General features: G+C 37.6%; 1 protein-coding gene across 1 annotated transcript; it reads left to right on the top strand.

The window, feature by feature from the left end:
- Positions 1-2443: 2443 nt before the first annotated feature.
- LOC131790252 (uncharacterized) lies at positions 2444-9532 on the top strand. The gene is made up of 6 exons (XM_059107440.2): positions 2444-2588; positions 5140-5400; positions 6544-6678; positions 6878-6961; positions 7788-7977; positions 8953-9532. The coding sequence occupies exons 2-5, from the start codon at positions 5181-5183 to the stop codon at positions 7964-7966; spliced, it is 618 nt and encodes a 205-aa protein (XP_058963423.2). The 5' UTR covers positions 2444-2588; positions 5140-5180; the 3' UTR covers positions 7967-7977; positions 8953-9532.
- Positions 9533-9936: the final 404 nt, after the last annotated feature.

The raw sequence follows: 9936 nt of genomic DNA, 5'->3' as shown, positions 1-9936 counted from the left end.
CATAAAACTTTGTAGAAATGCGACTTATGGTCAAGGAATGCAAACTGCAAAACTCTCATCTCATACTTGGGTATGGGCATTGATGAAGAGTTAAATTCATTCACGTATACGGTGCCCTAACGAGTTCGACTCCTGATAATGAACCTGACTAATGAGGACTTAAAACATGATAGTTAATTGATGATGAAGGGGAGAACTTGAAAATCCACTGATCAATTTAACTATGGTAAAAAGATTAATGAAGGAGGCTAAAGTTGACCGAAAATATCGGACATTTAGATACGTTAATGGGTAATTCATCTTTTAAAAGTGAAGATTAACTTTGAAATGATAGCTGATCTTGCTGCCCTTTGACACCCTTGAATCAGTTACTTAGGAGAACATTTGCGAAGGAAGAGGGTGTTGAAAACTATGAGAAACGTTCAAAAGCGCTAGCTCTTTTTTTAGTACCAAACTGGTTCATCATTGGCAATCCCAGTTAAGCTGTGACCTATTTCAAGGCTTAACATTAACCCTTTCAAGCCTTAGTTACAAGCGTCTGATTTTTCCCTACAATATTACCTCTGAATCAAACATTCACGTCACGAAAATAAATGAAATGATCACTTACCAAAGATTCTCTTGATCGTTACATACATACATTCTTTATTTGATAAGTAGGTTGTGTGAAAGGCAGCCAAAGGGCTGATGTGGACCTACTATACTAAATATTAAGAATTACATATATATAAAAATTGCAATAATAACTTAGAACTACTATATACAAATAAAATGGTGTTCACTAAGACTAACATATAAATCTAAAAGTAAATGAAATGGTTAAACATGCATACTGATGTTAGGGCGTAAAATGTCAAGTCTAGTCCTGAATACTTCTTAGATTTATGATATTCAGTAAAGAAAATACAATAACGTGAAGTGGTCTTGTGCTTGTCGGCAGAATTTTGGGTTGTCTTTCAATATAGGTTGGACAATGAGTTACTCAATTTTAGCCACGAGCCACAAGCTTTAGTTGATTACATAATCAGTAAACGGAAAATTAGCTATAATGTAAATATAAACAAAATACAACGCAACTGAAAACAATTATCATTAATTTAATCTAAAACTCTATTCAAGCGAAGTCAGACATCATTTACAAATAGCAGAAAATTTTAATGAGAATCGGCTGGCAGTTCGTAGTCGATTCTTGCAGGTTGTTTTACCATTTTCTCGTATTATGCAGATTGCATATTTTTGGGACAAAATTTGATCCAAAGGTTCTAATGTCAATTGCCCTTAAAAAACAAAAAGTGAAACAAACTTCATTAGAACTGAAGGACCAATGCTGGTACAATTTGAGACACTTCAGCTGTCCTTACACAAATGTAGTCCTAATGCTTAGTACACTGACGAAAAGCAATGCTCAACTTGCAGAACTTCCATTTAAATTTAGCTGTGGAATACTGACTCAGAAATTCTATCATAGCTTACAATTCTTGGTTGTGTGCAACAAATATAGCTATTTCACTTTTTCTGGAGAAATGTTTGCAATGTAATATTGCACAATCAAACTTTTCAGACGCAAGAAGACACCTTTCTAATAAGGTCACAAAGAGGTTTGAAATTTCAATTTCACATAAACACTAAAACCACCAGATGAATATGCAATTCACAACTTATAGCCACAAATGCAGAACTGATAACGATGCGGTATTTCGCAAACAAATCATCTGAACGTTGCCATTTTTTTCATGAAAATATGATAACTATGCCAAATTTTGAATGCATGCACTACTTAAGGAGGAATTCATCACATGATAATATCTTCTGAATTGGAGCAATTCAAAACCAAAACAATTAAGAAGGGATAAGGACCTTAATATCTTAAGTATCTTCATATCAAATCCGAGTGGACTTAATTGGGAGGAAAATAAACACGAATTTAAAGTAAACAAAGCAATTTTAAAAATAAATCCTTAGCTTTTGAAAATGACCAGGTACAATGAAATCAGTCCATGCAAAGCTTGGGGCAATAACTTTTCTTAGTAAAATAGTCTGTTAATAGTCTGATCAACTCAATTATCTATCCCTACCCATCTCTCTCTTATTAGGAAGTCTTCAAGAAACGCCTTAAAATAGCTAAATGGTTCAACTTATTTAGATTGTGCAAAGTCATAAGGTCATAGAGTTTGCAAAACTGGAGCCGGCCTTGAAAGGAGGCTGACGTTTGAACCTCTTTCGACGTAGTGATAGAGTTCCCCTTTTCGATCAAGTGGTCATTTCCTAAGATTGCATCCGCATCACTACAAAGTGTCATTTACTTCACTCACCGCCAGAACATTGTAAACTGCTCTTCTGTGTCAATATTCCTTTGAATATCACTGTCACACTTAGAGATTATTTTACTGCCTAAATAAACAGCGTATCAGGAAACACCTACCTTTTTTGGATAAAGAATTTAAGGACTTTTGAAATAGGTAACTACATCCAGTTTTCGAGGAATCTTAGCACTCTAAAATACACCTTCTCAGCATGAAGCTTTTAGTTTACTGACGACTTCCGAGAACTTACATCAACCTACTTTCAACTCAGAAGCTAAATTCGAGGTGAGTAAATCGTGGAAACTTTGTAGATGACAAACATTGGCTAGAGAGGCAAAGCCTCATCTAACTTGTGGAAACTTAAACGTTCGTCTTTTTCTCCATAAATTTTACATTTCGTGAGATTTCTCTTCATAACATTCGAGGCTTAAGGTTTACACAATCCTCTAATCGTAGTAGCAGTTTGCGTGAGTTAAGTTGTCTGTAATAACACTAGAGGAGTCAGTTTATCGGATTTGACTGGGCGTTAAAATTCGATAAAGAGAGAAAGAAGATTTTGATCAGATGATGTTTCAGTTTGCTGATGAAAATGCAATAAATAAAGTTCCTCATTTACGTAAGTATTCAGATCGCCATCTAAACAAATCAATAATCTCATTCTGTAATGAAATACTGGTAAAATTGCCCATTTCGTGTTCGAGACGAAAACAGATTTTTATAGATTTATTTTTGGACACAATTTATGTTTTCACGGAAGAATCTTCTGCCTAAGAAGGAAGGAAAACGTCAGAAGCAGAGAGAACTCCTCTGTTTTCGGTAGGACATGACCAGCACTCAGAGAATATGGATTTTATTGCATTGAAGCTATTTTGAGCTTTAATCAGTTTGGCCTTTTTCGCATATTTTTCAACACTCTTTTCTAAAGTTAACGATTTGAAATACAACACTCCACGTTGAAATCGCGTGTTTGGATGCTTCTTTCAACTACAGTAGAAAAAATGTTTGGCCTGCCATTGCCTGCTGCGTGCCAACATGGGCAAACCCAAATTAAGAGGTAGAAATGGGTCCAAGTAAGGTTTTCCATGAACAAGAATCAGCGTTAAACGGAAAAGCTGACATATAGTGGATCACGAGGCGCTCCATTTTCCCCAGCATATCCGTTTTAGATAGCTAAAAAATTACAAGATTTGCTCTGTAACAATCCCTAGCCGTTCAGCATGATTTGACCCTCTTAGGGGCAGGACAACGGTATCTTACTTAGGGTTTGTCACACATTGTTATGTCTGGTCATGAAAAAGGGGTTGCTCACGTCGTGAACACATGGTGAAATCCCTTCTCTCCAACCAGGACTTAAAACGAAAGAAATATTGATTGTGGTTCTTGCTCATGTTTTGCTACGTGATCTCAGAAGTCTCTCTTTAACTTCTCCATCCGCAAGGAGCCCACTCTTTTCTGCGTTCCACGTTTTTTTCCTTAAAGATAAGGGGACGAGGCAACCGCAAAATCTTAAAAAAAGGAGAAATGACCTCACGCACTGAAGAGAAACGGAAATCCAAGTTTGGAAGTTTATTGAATTAATGTTATCAGATCTATCCGATTGACAATAATTAGCAGTCAATGAACAGACCTGACCTTGTTGTTTAAATCATTTTACTGAGAAAAGTCTAGAAATCTCAAAAGCTGTTTCTGCCGTGTGAAATGCCTATTTACTGTTTGACTCAGAAATAACGAAGATTTTTCACGCTTAAACTCTACGGGTACGGTGGGATGGGGGAATTGGACGAAGGATGATAGGACACCGTACGGAGATATCCCAGGGGTTTCCCAATTAAGAAATCAGGAGGACTCTCAATAGAAATCCGTAGTTTGACTATGATTGAAAGTAGTAAACACCAGTCCTTTTAATAATATTCACGCGTGCTTATTACACGCCTATTCATCAATAATAGCGTCAAAAAATACTTATTAATTAATAAATGCCTTGTTTTGAGGTAGACAGCACATGTGCTTGAAGAGTCGAAAGTCATTTCCGTCTGGACGACTTATATGATTTAAAACCTTGCAAACTACTTTCGGAAATAACATTTCTAACCACAAAAGGTTTCATCTTGCCGCTAGTGATTGACCTCTTCCATTCAAATTACGAAAGAATGCTATTTATACCAACAACGGAAATCACGTTACACTTTCCGTGTTATCAAGGTGTGAACTTGTGAGCATGCCTACGCGGAAATCCTTGGGTTTCGTAGCGGTTGGTATGAACAAAGGAAAATAAACAAACACAGCGTGAAATATTCGCTCAGAACCTTAATCGCTTTGAAATTTAATTAGGACATATATTTAGAAAGAAATGCACGATGCCACATTTCTCCCTCTGGCGGAGTTGACACAGATAAATAATTTCTTAAACATTTTCTTAAGAGATGTGTTAAATCATAAAGGAAATATCAAAAAAGCGACAAAGAGTGCATTTTGAAAATGACGAGTTGCTTTGATATGGCAGTTGTTCAAAGAGTCCAACTAACAGAAACTCTTAACAAATAAACGCTGAGGATAGTATAAACTGACCAAGTTTGACGTTCAAATTATAAACTCTCGCTGGGATAAAGGTCAAACTTAACCTCATAATTAAAGGCGGTCGCAAGCAGGTAATCAAAAGCTGTGATTATGGAAGTGGTTTTACGAAAAACGTGAGGCGAAGGCATCTGGCAATTATGCATTATGTCATGAACTAATAAGCCGTACAACACGTGTCGGTATGGTTTGTATCACCCCTAGATTTTCCGCACCCACCTAAATAAGTTATAAAAGGCGCTGACACATGCTTGGTTTTTAGTTTTAACACAGCTGAGGAAGCAGTAGAGCGAGTATCATACCATGGCGGGTTTAAAGAAGAGTTCATGGCTGCATCTTCTACTGCTGGTAGTCTTGTTATTCAGCGAAGGTTTAGCACAACGGAGGTCACCGTCATCTTCTCGAACCATCCGGAGAGGGTCCCATAGAACTACCTATAGAAGCAAGCAAGGCGCAAGTCGCGCGTCTACGAGTCGCACGAGGACTCAGAGGTATGGTGCTGCAGGACGGCTTAGAGGCGGAGGTAAGGTTTTTTACGATTTTGTTGTTAATGTCCAGTATTTTACTAGGTACATTGGCCAAAGTGAGAGAGAAAATCGTAATACCACTTTCATTTAGGCTTTGCTAGACAGTGATAGGTCTTTTCAATTTTCAAATAGGGTTTGACGGAATAAGCATGTCGGTTGTTGATTTCGAAATACGCACTGATTAACGTAGTGTTTTTGAAACTTGATAAAATGTTCCAAAGAACTCCTTGTTGCTTTAAGCGTTAGTGATGTTTAGGAAATTCTGGGTTCATTGCTGCGTATGTGGTGTTGGTGATATTTAGGGAATTCAGGGTTCATTGCTGCGTATGTGGCGAATAGCACTGTATGCGTTGATCATACTGCGAAATTCAAAAGTACTTCTGATAAACAAACAAAAAGAAGCAAATGAATAAATGACAAATCGAAGAGTATTAATCGAAGACAAGATTTTCATCGCACGAGTGGGATAAATGTCATTGGTTTTTAAGCCTCGCATATTAATGGTGAACTTAAGTGGCGCCTCGAGAGAAAGGGTTAAGCCAATGACGATATCATTACATCACACTACTTATAAATTAAATTAAAAAAAAAAGGGTTCAAACAGTGATAAGGAATAAGAACACTCCCACTGGTCTGGCATCTTTTCCGGGCATCTCCATATCACACCACTATGTTGCCGAGTATCAAAGGTCACGCGCTTAAGATGATTTTTTTAAAAAAAATATTTAACCCCCAAGAGTGCCTAGCACCAAATATCTCCTTACAATAACACCCCTGAATCTCGATTTAGGTCGTGAGGATAAAGGATAGATCTCCAACTAAAAAAGGTCTTGATCGTCGAACGAATTTTCCTTGTCAGCACCTTAAAAAGAGTATGGAAAACAGTATGGGGAATATACATACCGTGCATAGGTTAAGGAAAGAACAAAAATAAGCGGCATGGATTCCAGATCCCCAGATTTCTCGCATGAACATGAAGTCGGGGCGGAGGGGGGGGGAGGGGAACGTGGGAGTGGGAAAAAGGGAAAGAGTTGTTGATTGGCAGCGTTCCCTTGCGGAAGAATAGTTTTATGGCTTAAAAAATTTGGGTTCAATAATCGAGGATGAATTAATTTTTCTAAATGTTTTGTTGCTTGCAGAGTGCAAAGATGAACCAGCGGCACATGAGACCTGCGCGAAAGTAGTTAAAGAACTTGGCATCCAGGTTTGCCATGTCAAGATCGAACAGCTGAGATACAAACTCGAGAGGAGCTGTGCAAAGACTTGCAACTTTTGTAAGTAATGCCATTGAAATAACACGCATATTTGAGAGGTTCTGCTACCATTCTTGCCCTTCACTTTGCCTAAATAATCAAACCACAGTCACTTCCCATGCAGTTGCCGTTACACTAACTCTTCTTACATTTTCACTATTTACAACTTTTGGTTTTACTTTTTGCCTACTAATAAAGCCCACAATAATTTTGTATTCAGGTGGAGAACCTGAGATGAGCTGTAGAAGAACCAGAGACTGTTGTTGGGACAGATTCACACCGCGTGGCAGAGTAAGCTGCCCAGGTAAGAAAAATTAGCAGTTACAGCAAAGATACAAAGGGTTATCTGTAACCTTTATTTTTGTTTCCTTTTCGTTGGCTATCAAAAAGAGCTTTGCAGAAAGCGACCATGGACTGCGACTTGATGTAAGAAATCTGTGTTCACTGATTCAGTTTACAGCCTGTTGCTCTTGTGGGAAGGACTCGTGCTTTTTCTCAATAAACCCCCAGTAACCTTACATGTTTCAGTCTTTGTCGTAACTGGCTAACTGGCTCTATAAAGCAAAAACTATTCCTAAAAAACACACACCATCACAAATTAGTCAGTCACCTTATTGGAAAATTGCATGATTGTTTTTTTCATGCTAGTAACTTCGTCCAGAACTTAAGTTTTCCCTCTAAACTCCTTAAATCCTAAGAGTGACCAGCATCCAAACTCTCCTTACAGTAATACAGCTGAATCATTCATTATCATCATGAGAATAAAGGAAATGATCGCTAACCTGAGATGGTTTGATTGTAAAACAAATTCTCCCTGTCTAGACCAAAGGAGACGTGTAGAAAAGAGTGTAGGGAATATGGATACTGATGTTAGGGTGCAAAGGGTTGACCCTTTAACTCCCAAGATCTGATTGTTAATTCTCCCCTGTAGCTGCTACACATTTCCTTGTAAATTAGTTATGAGAAATTGGTGCTAGATCAAGATAGCAGCTTCTACCTGATAAGTTTGAATATTCTCATTACCTGTTTGTTGAAGAATGTTATGGATATTGTAGGGAGAAGTTTTATGTTGATCACTTCTGCGAGTTAAAGGGTTAACTACATTTCAATTTCGTTTCCTCATTGGTTAGAATGCAAGGATCACATGCACCTCTGCAGAAGATTCAAAAGATTCTGTAACTCAGGAAAGGAGGAGAACAAAGAATTTATGGAACTGCACTGCCCAGTGACTTGCGGAAAATGCAGAGGTAGCATCGGAGCGATAAGAAAGGGGCGACCTGTTACCATGCGCGACTGGAACAAGCTTTGATTTCATCAAAGGTGGGTAGTAATTAAGTCTTTCTTTTAAAGCGTTTTTAGATTGTGTTTCCATAACAAAAGTAATCTCGACGGCTAATCAGAAGTACAGAAAATGTCTTTTCAGAGGCGATAAGAACTCACTCAAAGTATAAACAACCAAACGGACTAAAGCGCGCGAAAACGCAGGTGACTCAGTCATAATTGGTTTTAGTTTAAAGTCTGATCGGTTAATAAAGTGGCGCGAGTTTCCTGTACCAATTACGGTGCAAAGTGAAGAGAACAGATTACTTTCAACACAATTTGAAATTGCTCTAAAAATACCAATAAAAGAATGCTCAAAATCTTGGGTGCAAAATTGTATTTATTTTACTGACCTAAAGGAAACCTAGGAATCAAAGAATGGACACGGTGAAAAAACGCAATCTCAGCTAGGAAACTCGCATTTTTCTGCGTTTCCGACATTTTTTTTCACGTTTTAGTTTGAGCAGATCTCGTCGTCGTCTATTTATGGCATTTTCCTTAAGTCTGACTGGCTGATGTGATGATGGCGAGTCAAATACAAGGGAACTCAAACCGAAAGGGCTTTAACTCTCGATAACATCAGTGTGCATATTCTCCATACCGATTTATACATTTCCTAAGGTGCTGACGAGGAGAGTTTATTTAGTAAACGAGAGCCTCTTAAGTTGGTGATAATTTCTTCGATTACCCTGAACGTGATGTATGATTCAGGGGTGAAACTGTCGGGAGAAATAACATGAAAGTCTCTCAAGGGTCAAAAGTAAAAAGCTTGTTCTCTTTACTCCGTCATCCTTTATTATCAATACATTTTCGCGGAGAAAGGCAACTCGATAAAGAATATCACCAATTGATAGTTTTGAGTAAAATTTTAAAACCATATTTTCAGATATGCAAGTATAAGAAATTTGTGGCAGAAAAATCCAGACGCTGCATATCATAGTGTCTAAAAATTCCACTGTTGTTTTATTTTCTCAGATTGTGTCTGAACCGCAATATAAAGTTGGTGAACAGTTCTCACTTCCATGAATTTGACATACGATCCGTATTTTGACGAGGCACCAGTTTTGATTAAAGAGGACCTCCGTCGGAAATTACCAGGAATATGCGGATGATGTTTGATGTAAATGAACGAATTTAAAGACTTGAGTAACATCTATGCGCTTAAATCGGGAGCGCCCTTCACATCAGGAAAATAATTGTTACAGATAGGCAATGTAGATGTACAGCATGAATTACATGTAAATTTGTTTAAGTTGTTTTCACGCCTGTTTTGCCAACATCTACTATTTATACAAGTCTCGGACCAATCGAGGTTACAGATACTTTGCATTGTGTTTTTGTTGAACGAAATAAATACGATTAAACCTCAATAACCGGCGCAGATAGTTCACGTAGCTTCCAAAGGGCTTATTGCAGCTTCCTTTGCTGGTTGAATACAGCAAATCCCCAAGAAAGACGCCATGTGTAATTTTGGTTCTTCTTGATCATGGTTTGACTTTTCTCTGAAAAAGGTAAAAATTTCACTGACAAACCGAATAAATAATTTTGCAAATTAGACCTGAAAACAACCGCTGACCTCCCCTCACAAGAGTCCTCTCCGCGCTTCTCCTGCAGCGAGTTGGAATTGATAATTCGGCCATGTATCATGGAAAAAGGATTGATTTTCTTGGAAACCCAACATCGGCTTGTTGTTCAATTTCATTACCTCTAATCGACCGATAAAATGCGTTCCCTGTTCTAGAAATATACCAGATAATTCAAAATAATAGAAAATGATTGAAGTATATTCATTCACAAACTAAATTCAACCTGCATTACAAGAGGAAACAATAAATTCGACAGAAATCTATCACTAGTACCAAACAATACATGAGTAATTGTCACATGATTAAAAAGTTTTCATTATCTTTCATCATGGAGAAGCTTAGACAAGATGAGAATCGCACTACTTGACATTTT

The sequence above is a fragment of the Pocillopora verrucosa genome, chromosome 2 (genome assembly GCF_036669915.1).
Source record: "Pocillopora verrucosa isolate sample1 chromosome 2, ASM3666991v2, whole genome shotgun sequence".
NCBI lineage: Eukaryota > Metazoa > Cnidaria > Anthozoa > Scleractinia > Pocilloporidae > Pocillopora > Pocillopora verrucosa.
Note: the sequence above shows the minus strand (reverse complement) of the source record. Positions and strands in the feature narration are given on the sequence as shown.

What these genes read in the sequence shown, in the direction of transcription:
- LOC131790252 (XM_059107440.2), top strand. Translation starts at nt 5,181, where the DNA reads ATGGCGGGTTTAAAGAAGAGTTCATGGCTGCATCTTCTACTGCTGGTA. An exon ending in AGGACGGCTTAGAGGCGGAG is followed by an intron (nt 5,401 to 6,543) that starts GTAAGGTTTTTT and finishes TGTTGCTTGCAG; the next exon opens with AGTGCAAAGATGAACCAGCG. An exon ending in TGCAAAGACTTGCAACTTTT is followed by an intron (nt 6,679 to 6,877) that starts GTAAGTAATGCC and finishes TTTTGTATTCAG; the next exon opens with GTGGAGAACCTGAGATGAGC.